General features: G+C 54.7%; 3 protein-coding genes across 6 annotated transcripts in view; 1 reads left to right on the top strand and 2 right to left on the bottom strand.

Moving 5' to 3' along the window:
- The window catches only part of GFUS (GDP-L-fucose synthase), a 120,138-nt gene extending 109,712 nt beyond the window's left edge, over nucleotides 1-10,426 (bottom strand). Inside the window, exons 1-11 of one of the 4 annotated variants that reach the window (XM_063403383.1) lie at nucleotides 10,131-10,426; nucleotides 9,145-9,294; nucleotides 7,644-7,758; nucleotides 7,312-7,440; nucleotides 6,756-6,829; nucleotides 5,734-5,873; nucleotides 5,564-5,628; nucleotides 5,378-5,444; nucleotides 5,227-5,306; nucleotides 4,997-5,096; nucleotides 3,983-4,059 (exon numbers count right to left, since the gene is read on the bottom strand). In XM_063403383.1, the coding sequence (XP_063259453.1) occupies nucleotides 4,004-4,059; nucleotides 4,997-5,096; nucleotides 5,227-5,306; nucleotides 5,378-5,444; nucleotides 5,564-5,628; nucleotides 5,734-5,873; nucleotides 6,756-6,829; nucleotides 7,312-7,440; nucleotides 7,644-7,758; nucleotides 9,145-9,284 (966 nt within the window). In that variant the 5' untranslated portion in view covers nucleotides 9,285-9,294; nucleotides 10,131-10,426 and the 3' untranslated portion in view covers nucleotides 3,983-4,003. Of the gene's footprint in view, nucleotides 1-3,515; nucleotides 4,060-4,996; nucleotides 5,097-5,226; nucleotides 5,307-5,377; nucleotides 5,445-5,563; nucleotides 5,629-5,733; nucleotides 5,874-6,755; nucleotides 6,830-7,311; nucleotides 7,441-7,643; nucleotides 7,759-9,144; nucleotides 9,295-10,070 lie in introns of those variants that run through there. The other 3 variants (XM_063403294.1, XM_063403203.1, XM_063403470.1) reach the window with 3 other exon arrangements.
- On the top strand, nucleotides 80-3,564 carry LOC134553399 (uncharacterized). The gene is made up of 12 exons (XM_063403068.1): nucleotides 80-104; nucleotides 548-656; nucleotides 1,071-1,155; nucleotides 1,235-1,342; nucleotides 1,439-1,582; nucleotides 1,660-1,830; nucleotides 1,917-2,010; nucleotides 2,434-2,495; nucleotides 2,708-2,817; nucleotides 3,085-3,155; nucleotides 3,265-3,324; nucleotides 3,442-3,564. Exons 2-12 carry the CDS (start codon nucleotides 567-569, stop codon nucleotides 3,539-3,541), a joined length of 1,095 nt encoding a protein of 364 aa, XP_063259138.1. The 5' UTR covers nucleotides 80-104; nucleotides 548-566; the 3' UTR covers nucleotides 3,542-3,564.
- Nucleotides 10,427-14,443: 4,017 nt separating the features above from the next.
- LOC134561665 (feather beta keratin-like) lies at nucleotides 14,444-15,138 on the bottom strand. Its single transcript, XM_063418857.1, has 2 exons — nucleotides 14,957-15,138; nucleotides 14,444-14,762 (listed from the first exon to the last, which is right to left on the bottom strand). The coding sequence occupies exons 1-2, from the start codon at nucleotides 15,136-15,138 to the stop codon at nucleotides 14,444-14,446; spliced, it is 501 nt and encodes a 166-aa protein (XP_063274927.1).
- Nucleotides 15,139-17,064: the final 1,926 nt, after the last annotated feature.

The raw sequence follows: 17,064 nt of genomic DNA, 5'->3' as shown, positions 1-17,064 counted from the left end.
AGCCACACCCCGCTCTCCTATTGGTGGAGCTGCATTTAAGGGGCGGGGTGAAAGGGGCAAGGAGGGGGAACTGCGCAGGCGCGGCCGCCACGTGGTTCGCGCAGGTGCATGCGTGGGGATCCTGGAGGGAGCTCCCGACCCTTTCCAAACCTTTCCCAACCCTTTCCAAACGTTCCCCGCGGCGCTCAGAGGAGCCCTGGCATTCCTGGGGAGGCCCACCACGGGGGTGGGGACTAAATTTGTCCTGGGGGAGGTCCCCAAAGGTGTCCGTGGGTGTGGGAGGCGCTCCCCACTCTCCTCCCCCCAGGGGTTTGTGGGGGGTACTCCCCGAGGGGTTGTCCCCTGATTTGTCCGTGGATGTGGGAGCTGCTTCCCACTCCAGGGTGCTCCTCACCCTCTTCTTCCCGCAGTACCTTCACCCACCGGCATCCCTGGGACTGTGGGAGGTCCCCTTAGCGGGGTGGGTCCCCGAAATTTGGGGAGGGGGGAGGTCCTGTAATTTATCCATGAGTATGGGGGGCTTCTCCCCACCCTCTTTTTCCCACAGGGCCCCTTCCGTTCCCATCATGCTGCTCCAGAGCTCCTCGGCTGTGCTGCTCCTCTGCGCCACTGCTGGGTTTTTGGGGTGGATGGGCTTTGCTGCCCCCCCGGAGAAGGTGGGGACCCTCCCACCCCCACCCAGAGCTGGGGTTCCCCCCACAGAGCCCCCTCAAGACAACCACGGGTGACAGCCAGTTCCAGGATAAAGCCAGATCCCGGGAGATGTCACACCTGGACTCTTGTTACTGTCCGGTGGCTGTGGGACTCTCCCCAGCTGGGAAATTTGGGATTCTGGGATCCCCCATCCTGGGCAGCCTCTTTGCTTGGTGTAGGGTTGGGATTTGGGGGGATGAAAGCCAAATTCTGGGGTGAGTTCACACCTTTGTCCATATTTTACATCCCCAAACCCCCTCCTCTGTCCCCCCATCCTGTGCTGGGAGCACCCAGGGGTGCCACGGGCTCGTTTTGGGGATGTCCATGGGGAGAAAAAGCATTCCCCCATCATCACCCACCCCAAATTTTCACCTCAGGAGGAGCTCTGGGAGACCTGGCTGAGGTCGGCGCTGGATGAGACCCCCGTGGTCCGGCTCGTGCAGGACATCACCCACCAGATGGGTACAGGGCAGGGCTGGGATGCTGCAACATTCCCATATCCCACTCTGGAACCGATCCAACTCCTTTTCCCTCCCCACAGGGAATGTGAGCAGCCGTGGGGCTGCGGAGCTCCGGGGAGGACACCAGGGTGTCCCATCCATCCTCCATCAGGAGCAGGAAAGGACTTGGGATGTTCATCCCCAGCCAGGTGGGAACACGGCAAATCCCATTCCCGGAGTTTTTCACGCCGGGGTGCATCTTTCCTGCCTCATCCCACTGCTGTATCTATCTTTTCCACATGCAGAGAGCATCCTGGTCCTTCAGGAGGTGATGGAGAAGCTGCAGAGGGTCAACCAGAGCCTGGAGCTGATGCTGACAGCCTTGGAAGATGCACGAAGCCGGCTGGAAAAGCACCTGGAGCACCTCAAAGCCATCCCTGACCAGGATGGTGAGCGGGAATGGGTGCTGGAGGATTGATGGGAGCTGGCGGGTGCCAACATCAGCCTCCTCTTCCCCATGCCACAGGTCAGAGCCAAAGTGCCACCTCCTCCTGTGTCCCACATGGCTCATACTTCATGCTCCTGTTTCTCCCGCTGGTGCCGGCGTCAATCCAGGCCATCCTTCTCCTCCTCTTCCTCGCTTCCAGCACCCTCGGCATCCCAGCAGCCTCCACCCTCCTGGTCCTTGCTGTGGCAGGTGGGGACAAGTGTGGGGACACGTGATTGGGGAAACATCACCCCTGGGGGGGCTCTGTGCTCTCCCACCCTCTCGTTCTCCCACAGGGCGTTGGCTGCTGGGATCCGTCTGCCGTGGAAGGATCCAGCCGGTGGTTCCCTGGGAAGAGCCCCGGTACCGGCTCACCTCCACCCCGGAGAGGTAGGAGATGGTTGAGGAGGTGGCATGGAACCCTTGGGAGCTGCTGGGTCCCACCCTGGAGTTCCCCACCCTGGGGCCATCTGGCAGAAGTTCTCAGGAAGGGACAGGACACATCTTGGTGGCTTCCCTATGGCTTTTGGACACCTCGTCCCAACATCTTGCCCCATTTCTGCTCAGGTGTCCCATCCTGGATGATCCAGCCTGGATGATCCATCCTGGAGCCACCTGGCAGAGGTCTCCAGGAAAGGACAAGCCACATCCTGATGGCTTTCCTGTGGCTTTTGGGCACCTCTTCCCAACTCCCTGACCTATTTCTGCTCAGAGAAGGGTGTGGAGAGGATGGAGGGGTGCGTGTCTCCATTGTGGTGGTGACACAGAAGCCACCAAGGTGACAGGATTCCTGTTTTCCTTCTTCCCACACAGGGAATGCGATATGGAACTTCTGCAAGAGGAGCTGGACAGGATGGAGATGAGCTGCCTGCACGGTGAGAGGTGCCCACAAGGTGGGAGGTCTGGTGGCTGTAGGACAGAGATCCAAAGCCCTGACACGTCCCCATCTTGTGCTGGGACGTGTGAGTTATCCCAGAGTGTCCCCAACCTCTGCCAGGGCATGTGCCACCATCCCAGAGTGTCCCCATCCTCCAGCTGGGGACAGGAGCACTGTGAGGGTGTCTCCACCCCTGCCATGTTCTTGCAGAGCCCTCATGCCTGGAGCAGCCCCAAGAGGTGGCCGGGGACCTTCCTGGACTCGCAGGGCAGGTGTCACCCCGCCCCGGTGGCCAGAGGACAGCACCGAGTTCGTGTGGGGTAAGGTGCTGGGTGCGATGTCCCCGTGTTGGTGCTGTCCCCCAAAACCTGCTCTTGGGGGACAGCTGGGTCTCCCTGAGGGTCAGGTCCTCCAAGGTTGGGGTGTGCTGCCACCTCTGGGTGTGGGACAACCCACCGGGAGACAGACAGGGCTGGGGACATGGCACAGAGGGAGGAATTTGGGGTGGAAAAGAGTGTCCTGAGGGATGGCCAAAGCACCCCAGGGGACAAAGGATATCTGCAGGAACCCCCTTCTTCCCAAACCAGGTGACACCGGAGCCGGTCATGGACACTGGGAAGCTCTGGGAGCCCAAGCCCTGCAACCCGAGGGCCAACATGTGAGCAGCAACCACCCCGAATGTCCCTTCTCCGTGGCCTGGTGTCACCTCAGGGGGACACCCCGCTGCTGGTGGCTTCCTGGGGTGCTGATGGGTGTCTCCTCTGCAGGTCCCCATGCCAGGGGCTCACCAGGGCCGGGCAGCGGTGCCGGAAGAAAGCCATTCCCAGGCAGGAATTCTGCCACATCCACGCCACCGGCAGCGGCTTGGCCATGGATTCTTCCCCCCGTTTTTGACCCTCTACCCACTCCCAGGGGGTTTTTAACCTTTTTTATGTCTATTCCAGATCCTGGTGGAGAACACAGACCCTAAGGATGCTGCTGGGTGTGGGCACAGGACAGATGTTCATGATCCCACCAGTTTTAGGCTATTTGCATATATTTTAATAAACGCCACATTTACAGCTGGAGTCTTTCCCATTCATATCCTGAGATGGGGGGGCTGTGGGATCATCCCCATGTGCCAAGACCAGCAGCAAATTCCCTGCTGCCATTTCCGTGCCCCGGAATCCTGATTGCCTTCCCTTTATTACGCCTAATTGCAGGTAATTAGTGTAGCTCATTAACAGCTCAGAGCCACCACCCTCTTGGACACAGCCACGGCGCTGGCCCCAGTTGGCTCCTACCACTTGATTTGGGATCTTTTTGGGATGCCCCAACCTTCCTCCCCCCTGCCCTGGGCGTCCTGCGCCGCTCCCAGCAGCGGGGCAGGAATGTGGGAGCTGCTTCCCAGGCTCCCGTTTTTACTTTGGAAATGTCACTGTCACCCCCCCAGCCCCGTCCTCTGCCCCAGCAAAGGACAACCCTGAGTTGAAGAGGACGATCCCGGTGATGCCAGTCCCGGTTCCATCACTTCCTGGCATTGGCATAGTTGGCGTTGAACCAGGCACAGGTTTCCTTCACGGCTGGGGAGGGAGAAAACGGGATGGGTTTGGAGATAGGGAATGGATTTTGGGAATGGATTTTGGTCATAGAATCACGGGATGGGTTTGGAGATGGGGATTGGATTTTGGTCATAGAATCATAGCATGGGTTTGGGACTGGGAATGGATTTTGGTCACAGAATCACGGGATGGGTTTGGAGATGAGGAATGGATTTTGGGAATGGATTTTGGTCATAGAATCACAGGATGGGTTTGGGACTGGGAATGGATTTTGGTCATAGAATCATAGCAGAGTTTTGGGGACTGGGAATGGATTTTGGCCATTTAATCATGGGATGGTTTTGGGACTGGGAATGGATTTTGGTCATAGAATCACAGGATGGGTTTGGGGACTGGGAATGGATTTTGGTCATAGAATCATAGCAGAGTTTTGGGGACTGGGAATGGATTTTGGTCATAGAATCACGGGATGGGACTGGGGACTGGGAATGGATTTTGGTCATAGAATTGCAGGATGGGTTTGGGGACAAGGAATGGATTTTGGTCACAGAATCACAGGATGGGTTTGGGGACTGGGAATGGATTATGGTCATAGAATCATAGGATGGTTTTGGGACTGGGAATGGATTTTGGTCATAGAATCACGGGATGGGACTGGGGACTGGGAATGGATTTTGGTCATTTAATCATGGGATAGTTTGGGTTGGAAGAGATTTTTTAGGTCTTCTTATCCAACCACTGCAGGAGACACCTCCCAGGAGACCAGGTTGCTCCGTGCCCCATCCAACCTGACCTTGGATATTTCCAGGGGTGGAAAAACCACCACCTTCCTGGGCAACCCATGCCAGTGTTCCACACCCTCATTCCTCGTTCGGAAAGGATGGACCACTTTGATGCCACCGAGGCTGATGGCACGGGGCAGGACCCCCGGTGTCCTCTGGAGCCTCCCCCATCTCACCTTTCCTGAAAGGTGTGAACTGGAATCCGGGCAGGTACCGCCGGAGCTTGGCATTGCTGGCCGTCTTCTTGAACTGCCCGTCGGACTTGGTGGTGTCAAACTGGGATGGGAAGGATTAAGGAGGAAGAACAGGCCTTGCTTTTCCTCCTTTGGTGGGAAGGATCCTCTGCACCACTGGATCTCCCAGGGGAGCTGGTGGGAAGAGGGGCTTAGCCTTTTGTGAAGGATACAACAAGCTCTCCCCTGAATTCCATGGCCTCTGCGATGGCCTCTGCTGCTTCCCGGATGGAGACTTCATCTTCTTCTCCCACTGTGGAGAAGGGAAGGATCGTGGCTGTTCCCTCATGGAGAGAGGACTTCTGGAGGGCAGCCAGGGCTTACCTGACAAAATGATTGGTTCCACCTCCTCGTATTCCCGCAGGACCCAAAGGAAAAGTCGGGCCAGGTCCTGTGGAAGAGCAGACAACTCTTGGAGGGCCCAGGATAAACCAGGGGCCCCCAGACCCCTCTGTGGTCGTGCAAGTGGGTTCTCCAGCCCCAACCCCTCCTTCCCAAGGCCACACCTACCAGGGAATAGATGAACTGTCTCCTGGGCTTGCCTGTTCCCCAGACGGTCAGAGCAGAGCCGGACTCTGCAGGACGAAGGAGCCATGACCACCAGAGCCACCCCTAACCACCCCTCAGAGAAAAACCCCTCATTTCTCCCCGCCAAAAAAAATCCCTGGAATTCCTGCTACCCTCACGTTTGGCCAGGTAGACCTTGTGGATGAGCCCTGGCAGGACGTGGCCGTCCTCGATGTTGAAGTTGTCGTGCGGCCCGAAGACGTTGGTGGGGATGACGGCGGTGAAGCGCCGGCCGTGCTGCTCGGAATAACCCCTGGATGACAGCAGGGAAGGGATGGTGGGTTCTCAGGGTTGCTGTTCCCTGAGATTCTCCTCGGGGTTGCTGTTCCCCGAGGTAATGAGGTTTTCTGTCTTCTCTAGCCCTAAGTGTTTCACGCCAGAGCCAGAGATGACAAGCTGAGTCTGCCAGTCCGTGTTTCCAAGGTTGTTTATTCTTTCATTATCTCTCAGTTCTTTCTCAGCTCTGCAGGGCGTCCCCAGCAGAGCAGGACACGCGGCAGGACTGGGTGGATCAGAGGGTCCCGAACCCTTTGTAGCATTTCTCTGACCCAACCACCGTCCACAGCATAATTTTTATTTACAAAATTTTACCACTACTTACTACCTATGTTAACATGTCATTTCTACTCTAAACCAATCCTTGTAATACAACTCAGCCACAAAATGGGGGAAAAGAACAAGAACAAGGAGGACAGGACCTCTCCCCAATTCCTCCATCTTGCCTCTTCAAACCCATACACTAAAAATCCTAGATTCTACATTTACACTCTGTGATAAACTAACTACTACTTATTTTGAATTCTCTCAGCTTGTGATTCTTCATACACTGTGGGCATTCACTCCCATGGCCAGGGATCAGAGGCAGTGTCCTCCTGGGCTCTGTGTGAGGCTGGCTGAGCCCCTTGGACAGATCCCAGACCCCCCTGTCCGCTCTCCAAACCCTCCAGGGTGGCCAGAGGGATGTCCTGGACTCTGACAGTGGATGGGCTGTCAAGCCCCTACCCCCTCTCCAGCACTGATGTGCCCCCAAAAAAACCCCAGCCAGCAGCAGGTATCTCCCCAGCTTCCACCTGGAAATCCCACGGGATTCCTATTGCCTTGAAAATCAGTGGGTGCTCCCCTGTCCCCGGCTGACCTGTTCTGGACGTCGATCATCCTCTTGGCATAGGAGTAGCCAAAGTTGGAGCTGTGAGGCGGCCCGTTGTGGATCTGGGAACGTCAGAGAGGGTGAATTAAGCAGGGCAGGGACTTTGGGGTCACCGGAGCAGATTGCGGTGTTTCCAAGGAAAAAACAAATCCAGGGATAGGAAATTTTGGGTTTGTCAGGGTCAACAGAGCAGATTGGGGAGATTCAGAGGAAAACCCAAATTCTGGGGTTTGTCAGGGTCAACAGAGCAGACTGGGGAGATTCAGAGGAAAACCCAAATTCTGGGGTTTGTCAGGGTCAACAGAGCAGACTGGGGAGATTCAGAGGAAAACCCAAATTCTGGGGTTTGTCAGGGTCAACAGAGCAGATTGAGTTGTTTCCAAGGAAAATCCCAATCCTGAGATGGGAAAATTCGGGATTTGGTGGGGTTGACAGAGCAAACTGAAGCATTTCCAACAAAAAACCACAATCCTGAGATGGCAAATTTTGGGGTCACCAGAGCAGACTTTGCCTGGATTTTGTGTGTGGGAATGGGGATTCTCACCATGGTCTCGTCGATGGGGTAGGTGGTCTTGTCTGGGAAGATGCAGGTGGAGAGGCAGGACACCACTTTCTGCACCCCCAACTCGTGGGCTGAGTGCAGGACGTTGTCGTTGATGTGGATGTTTGTCCTCTGGGAAAAGGGGACATTTATCAGGATTGTGAGGTCGGGGATTCCCAAATCCCTTCACCAAAAACTCATTAACTCCAGAAACCACCAGAGCTCTGGTTTGGCTCTGGGAGCAGAGCAAGCCACATCCCCGTGTGCCCATGTCCCAATTTTGGGATTGCAGCACCCACAGGGATCCCCACAGTGCCAATTCCGTGGGTGCTCACCCAAAAATCCAGGTTGGAGCGGAGGTTTTTGAAGAGGCCTCCGACCATGGCGGCCAGGTGGATGACGTGGGTGGGCTTGTGCCTCTCAAACAGGGCTTTGGTCTCGGAGCTGCTCCTGGAATGGGAAATTTTGGGATTCAGTGGGGTCAGCAGAGCAAACTGAGGTGTTTTTGAGGAAAAACCCAGTCCCAGGAGAGGAAATGTTGGGGTTTGGTGGGGGCAGATTGGGGAGTTTCTATGGAAAAACCCAGTCTTGGGATGGGAAAATTTGGGATTGGGTGAGGTCAACAGAGCAGATTGGGGTCTTTCCAAGGAGAACCCAAATTCTGGGATGGGAAATTTTGGGATTTGTCAGGGCCAACAGAGCAAATTGGGTTGTTCCCAAGGAAAAATCAAATCCTGGAATGGGAAAATTTTGGATTCAGTGGGGTCAGCAGAGCAAACTGGGGTGTTTCCAAGGAAAACCCAAATCCAGGGATAGGAAAACTTGGGGTCACCAGAGCAGATTGGGGCAATTCCAACAAAAAACCTAATCCTGGGGTGGGAAAATTTGGGTCCAGTAAGGTCAACAGAGCAGACTGGGATCTTTTCGAGGAAAAACCAAATCCAAGGATGGGAAATTTTGGGTTTGTCAGGGTCAACAGAGCAGACTGGGGAGATTCAGAGGAAAAACCAAATCCTGGGAGAGGAAATGTTGGGGTTTGGTGGGGGCAGATTGGGGAGTTTCTATGGAAAAACCCAATTCTGGGATGGGAAAATTTGGGATTGGGTGAGGTCAGCAGAACAGATTGGCGTCTTTCCAAGGAGAACCCAAATTCTGGGATGGGAAATTTTGGGATTTGTCAGGGCCAACAGAGCAAATTGGGTTATGTCCAAGGAAAAATGAAATCCTGGAATGGGAAAATTTTGGATTCAGCGGGGTCAGCAGAGCAAACTGGGGTGTTTCCAAGGAAAAACCAAATCCTGGGGTAGGAATTTTTGGGGTCATCATAGCAGATTGGGGAGATTCAGAGGAAAAACCAAATCCTGGGATGGGAAATTTTAGGGTTTGTCAGGGTGAACAGAGCAGATTGAGCTGTTTCCAAGGAAAATCCCAATTCTGGGATAGAAAAATTCAGGATTTGGTGGGGTCATCAGAGCAAACTGAGGCACTTCCAACAAAAAACACAATCCTGAGACGGCAAATTTTGGGGTCACCAGAGCAGATTGGGGAGATTCAGAGGAAAAACCAAATCCTGGGATAGGAAATTTTGGGGTCATCAGAGCAGATTGGGTAGATGCAGAGGAAAAACCAAATCCTGGGGTAGGAAATTTTGGGGTCATCAGAGCAGATTGGGGAGATGCAGAGGAAAAACCAAATCCTGGGGTAGGAAATTTTGGGGTCATCGGAGCAGATTGGGGAGATTCAGAGGAAAAACCAAATCCCGGGATGGGAAATTTTGGGGTTTCTTGGGGCCGACAGAGCAAATCCCAGGGTTTCCAAGGAAAAACCCCAACTCACGTCAAGTCAGCGTCTCGGGAGGACACGAAGATCCACTCCTCGTCCGGGCGCCCCTCTCCATCGGCCACCACCTTCTCGATGGCTCTGCCCACCAGGCCGGTGCCACCTGTCACCAGGATGCGCTTGGTCACCTCCGTCATCGCCAAAACCCTGCAGGGAGGGACAAGCTGGCGTCACCTCGGGATGCCCCTCAGGATGGGCATCACCCACACCCCAGGCAGGTGAGATCAGGTTTTTTGGGGGGCAAAAATTTCCGCGTTTCTGGCAAAAAAGAGGCGTGTTTGGCTGTGACAGGGTTGGAACTCCTCAGCTGGAGGCCACCTGGGCCAGGGCCAGACCTGCCACGTGGCACTGCCTGGCCTGTGGAAAGGGAGGGGCACCTGCACCCCCAGGTGTGTGCCCAGATCTCCTTCTGCACCCCCAAATCGCCTCCTGTGTACCCCAAATCTCCCCCTGCACCTCAGGGCTGCATCTCAGATCTACTCCTGAACCCCGAGTCTTGTGTCTGCACCCCAAATCTCTCCCTGCACCCTAGATCTCCTTCTGTACCCCAAATCTCCCTCTGCGCCCCGGGTCTGCGCCCCAGATCTCTCCCTGAACCCCAGATTTCCCCCTGCACCCCAAGTCCTATGTTTGCAGCCTAAAGCTCCCCTGCACCCCAAATCCCACGTCTGCACCCAGGATTGCATCCCACGCCTCCCCTGGCCTTCAAACCCCAGCACTGCACCCCAAATCTCAGCTCTGGACCCAGTCCTAACCCCCCCCCACCTCCCCTGCACCCCAAATTCCACTCCTGCACCCCCATCTCCCCGCACACCCTCCCGTCCCGCAGCGCGTCCCTCCTCCCAACCCACAACCTCCCGTCCCCCTGCCCTCCCCACCGTCCTGTCCCCCCACTTTGGGGACCCCCCGCTTCTCCTCCTCACCGGCCGGGGGGGCTCCTGTCCCCCAAAATGTCCCTCAATGGGGTGAGGGGCGCGTCTCACCCTCGGCTGGATTCGGGGCCACTCGGGTGCGCTCGGATACGCTCGGTTGAGTTCGGCGGCTCTCGGCTCGCTGAGGGTTCGGGTTGGATCGGTAGGGGCTCGGCTCGATTCGGGTCTGCTCGGGGTTGATTCGTGGAGGCTCGGTTACGTTCGGTTGCGCTCGGCTCGGTGGAGGCTTGGCTGGATTGGGGGTCACTCGGGTCAGCTCGTTGGGGGCTCGGCTGAGTTCGGCTTCGCTCGACTCGGTTCGTAGCGGCCCGGTGAGGGTTCGGCTGCGCTCGGCTTCTTCCGCCGCCGTCACCGGGCGCTGCCGCTTGGCTCGTCGGGAAATGTAGTCCGTGCCCGGGAGAAGGGCAAAGGAGAAGGCGCAGGAGAGGTTTTTTTGGAAAGGGAAGGGGGTGCGAGGAAGGAAAAGGTGCAGGGGAAGAGAAAGGGGTGCAGGGAAGGGAATGGAGGTGCAAGAACAGGGAAAGATGGATGGGAAAGGGATGCAAGTGCAGGGAAGGGGGTGCAGGGATTTTAAGGAGGTTCATGGGAAGGGGTGCAGGAAAGGAAGGGGGTGTAGGGAAAGGGGGTTCCCAGGTTCCCCCCACCCCCTTCTCCCCTCAAAAGGGCTCATCAAAAGGGATTTCGATGTGAACATGTTTTAATCACTTTTAATGCACTTAAGCCGAGATTAAAAATGAGCAGAGCTTTCCTGCGGGTGGGGGATGGTTTTGAAGGCACCCCCTCCACCCCCACTTCCAGCTGGCTTTTCCTCTGGGATTTTTGGAAGGCAAAGGCAGGGCTTTTCTCTAAATTAAAATCTTGAGAGTGGAATTACAGGAGACCAAGCCAACAATTCCCACATTCCTCCCACCAAAGCCCTGGATAGCCTCAGTGCTGAGGAGGAATAGAATATCAGTTTTTCATTCCTTTTCTCCCAAGTGAGATGTGGAAATGTGCCCTTTTCCTTTGGGAACGTCTCAGGGAAGGCTGAATCCTTGGGGACCTCCTTCCTGGGAGTTGGAGGGCATCATTTGCTTATTAAAAGGTGTCACCTTGTGCCTTTGTCCCCTGGAAGTGCCCATCCCCTCTTCTAGCTGGCTGAGTCCCAGCATGTGCCCAGCCCTTCCAGGCCTTTCCCAGCTCCAAAATCCCACTCCCAGGAATCTTGGTGTTGTTCCCACCTGATATTTTACAGGATTCCCTGGCTGATCTCACCCACAGAGCCAGGGATGGACACTGAAGCTCCTTCTCCATGCCAGCTAATTCTACCTCTGTCCTGCATCCTCCACGAGACACTAAGGTTTGGCAAGAAGAAACCTCACGTTGATGTTGGGATGAGTCAGATCCAGCTGCATCCACGCTTCCACCTCCCTTCACGGCGAAATTATGGAATAAAAACTTTTGGGTGGAATAAAATCGTTCCCATAAATAAAAATCATCCCATTCCAAGCCCCTGCCATGGGCAGGGACACCTTCCACTAGCCCAGGTTGCTCCAGTGTGGCCTTGAATGCTCCCAGGGGTGGGGGGAGAAAGCCAAGGAAGATTTTCCACGTGCTGGTGGGAGGATAAGATCTTCCTGCTGCCTCCTGCAAGTTTTGGGAGACTAATTAGGGATAAACCCGTGTTTCAGCCAAGGAATTGCTGGGAGGTGGCAGAGAGCTGCTGCGACAGCACTCAAATAACCACGGTGTTGCATTAATTGTAGTAATTTTGGAGCTTAAATATGCTAATTCTGGGGCTAATTACCAAAGAAATGTCAGAGCATGAGGGAAGATCACAGGGGAATGGGATAAAGTTGCGGCGACCACATGGGACGGACTCGTTTGTTAATGAAATATCACCCAGGCTCCTGATGTTATCTAACGAGGCCTTGGGATTTCAGGATCAAAGCCCAGAGCAGACCCATTAGCTCATCTGGGCAGGGCGTCCGCGTGACATGATCCAGAGGACATCCCAGGACCTTGCAGCTGCATAAAGCTTGGGTGGCTTGGCCAGATCCTGTCGGAGAACCGCTGCTTCGTGTGAGGCGTCGTTTCCGTCATGGAGCTTCCTTGTGGGTGACCTATTTCTCTGGAACGGGCCCGGTTTTGGGTCCAGCCCCACTCCCTGCTCTGCCCTCCCCGTGCCTGGCAGGAAAATGAGGCAGAGGGGTATGAGATTCCCGGGTGCAGCCTATCCCGGGTGGAAGCTGTCTGAGGAAGATGCTTTACAGCTGCAGCCAAGCGCCAGGATCCCAGGTGAGAGAGCTCTAAGCATCTCCTCCCTGCTAAAATTCCAGCTTTGGGGCTCTTTTTTAGGGAGCAGCACACCAGCAGTGACCCCTTTTCCAGGCTTTGTCCCACCTGTGCCAGTTTCCATAGGGATTGGGGGTTGCTCCCCACAATGTGCAGCCCTGTGGCAGTGGGATTTATCCAAAAGCAGAGGGGAAAGACTGGGATGGGGCTGATGGCCACAGATATTCCAAGAAACCCCATTCATGGGATTGGGAGCAGGTGCCACACAAGAATGTCCTTTCCACCACTGTTTTGGATTTGGTCTTGTTGAGTGCAGTACTCTGGAGGAGGGAGATGAACCTGCCACTCCTCCACGATGGGGTTTGGGGTTATTCTGGGAATGGGATCTCGGCTAAGTGGATGTGAATCTCATCAGGAGAGACACTGGAAGAGATGCCACCTCTTCCAGCCCCATCCCACCTGCTTGGGGTGTCTTTGGATGGAGTGTGGAGAACTGGGCAGGGGGCAACCCAAGGGACCTGGATTTCCCAGGATGGATGGGAGAGAGGAATGTGGGCACAGGACACTCTGGATGTGGGTTTCAGCCTCCTCCCAGTGTTCCCTGGAACCCACGTGAGCTGACCGTGCCCAAAAAGAGCGTCTTTGGCGCAGGTTTGGGATGAGGCAGACATCCCGCTGGGCCTGGCTGCTTGGGCATGTCCCAGGATCTTGGGAAGGCGAAATCCTGCTCTTGTTTCAGTCCAAGTGTTGCTGTCAAGCTGACTGAGCTCCAAGGTGAATGAGTATAAGAGCAGGGATTACTTAAATTTGTCTTTTTATGGGTTAGACTTTGCTTTAAGATGAGCTGAAGTTCATGCCTCAGGGGGCAGCCAGGGAAAATGCACTATTTACACTAAATCCAGAAATAAAAAGCAAATAGTTCCAAACTAATTCCCTCTCTCCTCTCCCAGCTCAGATGCAGCATGGGGCTGTTCAGTTTTCATTTCAGGGAAGGGCTTTGTTCCTCAGCAAACTCTTCCTCTTTGAACCAAATCTGAATCCAGCTGTGCATGGAGTTCTCCAGCTCTCTGGTCTCCAGCTGCTCCAGAGACATTATTTTAATTTGCTTTTGATGAATATTTTAGTGCTGCCAATAGCCCTGGAGACTTTGAACTCATGTGTCAGCCCAGAGCTCACCTATTTGCTGGGAGCCTTTGTACAGCGAAAAAAAAACACATCAAAGGAGAAGAAAGAGTGAACGTCACTGGTGAGAAGCAATTTGGGGAGACCAAAGATCTTTATGAACCAAAAAATCCATGTTGGAGTGTCAAAACTGGGAGGCAGAGAGGCAGGAAGGTGGCACAAGGGGCACCATCTTCTCAACAGGGTCGCAGGCTTGTTCCTGCACCTCGTTCCCAGGTCTCCATGCAGGAATCCACAGCGACTTGGAGGGAGTCACGTCATAATGGGGACGTTCTGTGTGACCTCGGAGCAGAGGGTTGGTGGCTTGGGGCCAGCAGCACAGATGATCCAGGGACTCTGAAGGGAGAGGAGGGTGGCCTGGAGGTGGCCTGCAGTGAAGAAGGAAAGGGGAATCTCCATCAAGGATCAGCTGAAGACCTCATAAAAAGGTGAGATCCTGACCTGGGGACTCTCAGGGAGGTGGAGTGGGGATTGTCCAGCCAGATGGGCAATGCAACAATGACCATCCCCTGGGTCAGCTGAGGAACTCGCAGAAAGGGATGTGATGACCTGGAAACCACGGTAAGCCAAGGCCCTTGCAGGAGGAGGAGAGAAGGAAATGGGTCCTCCCATGGGTGGTTCTGGCACCCTTCTGAAGGTGAAGATGGTGTCACAGAGACTGCAGCTATTCAGGCTGGGAGCAGAGTATGTGCTGGGTGTAGCTGTGAGAAGTCTGGTAGAAAAATATGAGGCATGTGAGGCTTTGCTGCAGGAAAACTTTATTGAGGGAAAAAAATGAAAACACAGCAGCAGAGAGTGGTAGGGATACAATGTAAGCTTCAAGGACAAAGATCAGCCAAGGTGATTTGCAGGTAGGAGCTCTTACCAGAGCCCCGAGCTGGTGCTGTCAGGGGTGGTGCTGAGGGCCCTCAGCAGATGTAGCCGCCCCTTCTGCCGTAGCAGCCCAGACCATAGCCAAGGCCGTAGCCAAATCCACCCGAGATGGGCTGTCCCTGGGCACTGAGTTCACTGCCAACAGCAGCCGAGGAGGTGGATCCGACGGCGGTGTTCTGGGGGAAGGAGGTCATGATGGGTCCTGGCAGGGTCACCAGCACAGGGGAAGGCTGGATAACAACACGGGAATCCTGGCATTGCAGGGCACAGGGCTCGTTGCAGCTGTTGGCCAGCGGGGTGGGTCCGCAGGGGGAGCAGAGGGTGTTGCAGGCCATGGGTGTGGTGTGGAGGGTCCTGGAAGAGAGAAGGATCAGGCAGGGTTGTGGGAGTGAGGGGTGCAAGGGGTCAGGGTGTCATGATCGTGATTGAGTGTGGAGGCTGTAGTGGGGCTGTGGGGAGGTGTGAGGGCTGCTGAGGCTGGGGCTGAGCGTGCTGGCAGAGAGGGGCCAGGGCTGCAGGAGCAGGAGGGTCAGGGGTTTGAGGCTCACCTGTTTGTCAGCAGGAGGAGAAGGTGTGAGGAGAAGTGTGTGAGGGAGAGAGGCTCTGGGCCGGCTTTTATGCTGGTTGTGGAGGGGCGGGACAGCCTTGACCCATGGCCTTGGGGCTTTTTGCAGGCCTGCTGAGTCCTGAGGTGGGGAATGTTTTGCGTCCCACAACTCTGCAGTGTCATGTCCTGCTCTCAAGGCCATGACCTTGGCGGCAGCTTTTAAATGCAAGTATTGAAGACCAAAGGCTGCTGTTGATGTTGTTTGCCTGGGAGGGCTGAAGACGTGACCAGAGCTTTGGAGAGGTGGGACGTCATCATCGTGGCAGGGTTGTGATGTGCTTTGGGGGTGTGTGGTGAAGAGGGGCCTCATTCTGCCACAGCCATGTCAGGTCTCTTTGGGCTTTGCAGCTCTTCTGGGGGTGCCACGTGTCCCCTTCCATCACATTTTCTGTCTCCCTACCATGTTGCAAAATTTCCAATCCTCTCTGTATTGCAGACCTTTCCCAGTGGAGATGGGAGAGCAATTCCTGTGCTTTTGGGATGCCTCCCATACTCCCCAAGGTCTTGTGTTGGTTCATCCATAGCTGATAAAGGATAAGAAGATGATGTGTGAGGGGCAGGTAGATGGAACTGCAGACATTCACTTTTCAGAAAAAGAATGTTGACCTTGTTACTCTCTAGGGGTACCTGAACAGAAATCATAACATCAGTTTTATCTGACATAGCCATTGAAGTCATGGTGTGGGGAATGTTTTCCTCCCCACAACTCTGCAGTGTCATGTCTTTCTCTTCAGGCTGTGTCCATCTGACCTCGGCAGCAGCTTTAAAGTGAGAGTTGGCATTTCAGAGCATTGGCATGGAAGATGTGTGTCGAGAAACCCAAATATACAACAGAAGTCTCAGAAAAATATGGGTGTCATCAGTGAAGTAATTTTGTGGCCCTTGTGTGGTTTAGTTTGTGGGTGTGTTGTGAAGAGGGGCCCAATTCCATCACAGCCATGTCAGGCTGGTCTGAGCTTTGCTGCTGGGCTGTGCGTGAGGAGCTGCCCCTTCCATCACAGTCACTCCTCCTTTACGGTGTCAGTATTTGTGACCAAAGCCTGTTTTTGAAGGTGCGTGTCAAAAAGCACCAAAGACATGACCAAGATTTTGAAAGCTGCAGTGTCATCAGTCAGGTCACCTTGCAGAACTCACAGTTTTGGGTTTGTGGGTGTGTTGTGAAGAGGGGCCCCAAACTATCCCAGGTCATTGAGGCTGCTCTGGGCTCTGCCTCTGTGTCGTGTGTGAGCACCTGGACTTTTCCATTCCATGTGGATAGTGGGAGAGTTGTCCCTTCAGCAAGCTGGCAGATTATGGAGTAGCTTAAGCTTCACTTGGCTGTTCGTCCCTTCAGAAGGGTCTGGAGACTGAGGGTTAAAGGAATCTCCCTAAGATCAAGCAAGGCAAAAGTGAAGTTGTGTTTAGACAGGAATAGCCCTTGACCCTGTGCCATGCCGTGGGCTGAGAAACTGGAAAATGACATTTCTGAGCAGGACCGTGTGGTGCTGGTGGAGAACAAAGAGACCAGAAGGTCGCAGTGGAACTTTTCTTCAATGGGTGTCACCCATATCCAAGAGAGATTTCAGAGAATTGTTGCCATGAAGTCGGGAGAGGTGGCCGTAGTTCTCTTTAGAGCACTGGTGAGATCCCCTGTGGAGTGATGTGGACAGTTCTGGCATCCACAGATGAAGATTCACAACTCGGTAGTGAACAAAGACCATTTGAGGGCCAGCAGAGAGTGCAGGGGCTGGTGGATGTTTGCTAGAGGAGAGACTGGGAGAGCTGGGACTCTGAGGAGACAAGGCAGGGCCGGGGGGTCACGAGTGTGTGGGAGCCCAGCAGTTCTCAGCTCTGCACTGAAGGGAAAGGGGGCAAGTGCAGGAGTGAAAAGAGACAGAATTCCATGGGCAAAGGAGGCAAGAATTTTTCTGTGTGTGTGGGTGCTCATAGAGTTTAGGATATGATGGGTTCCCTCTCCTGGGAGTTCCAAAACTGAACTGGCCATCGTGCTGGCAATCCTGCTCTTGCTGTGCCTGCTAGAGCAGAGGCGATGGAAGCACTTGCTCTCCA

The sequence above is a fragment of the Prinia subflava genome, chromosome 1 (genome assembly GCF_021018805.1).
Source record: "Prinia subflava isolate CZ2003 ecotype Zambia chromosome 1, Cam_Psub_1.2, whole genome shotgun sequence".
Classification (NCBI taxonomy): Eukaryota; Metazoa; Chordata; class Aves; order Passeriformes; family Cisticolidae; genus Prinia; species Prinia subflava.
Note: the sequence above shows the minus strand (reverse complement) of the source record. Positions and strands in the feature narration are given on the sequence as shown.

Coding starts and splice junctions, on each gene's coding strand:
- LOC134553399 (XM_063403068.1), top strand. CDS start 567: ATGCTGCTCCAGAGCTCCTCGGCTGTGCTGCTCCTCTGCGCCACTGCT. Junction 1,156..1,234: donor GGACATCACCCACCAGATGG/GTACAGGGCAGG, acceptor CCCTCCCCACAG/GGAATGTGAGCAGCCGTGGG. Junction 2,011..2,433: donor CTCACCTCCACCCCGGAGAG/GTAGGAGATGGT, acceptor CTTCCCACACAG/GGAATGCGATATGGAACTTC.
- LOC134561665 (XM_063418857.1), bottom strand. CDS start 15,138: ATGACACTGCAGAGTTGTGGGACGCAAAACATTCCCCACCTCAGGACT. Junction 14,763..14,956: donor CTCCTCCTGCTGACAAACAG/GTGAGCCTCAAA, acceptor TCTCTCTTCCAG/GACCCTCCACACCACACCCA.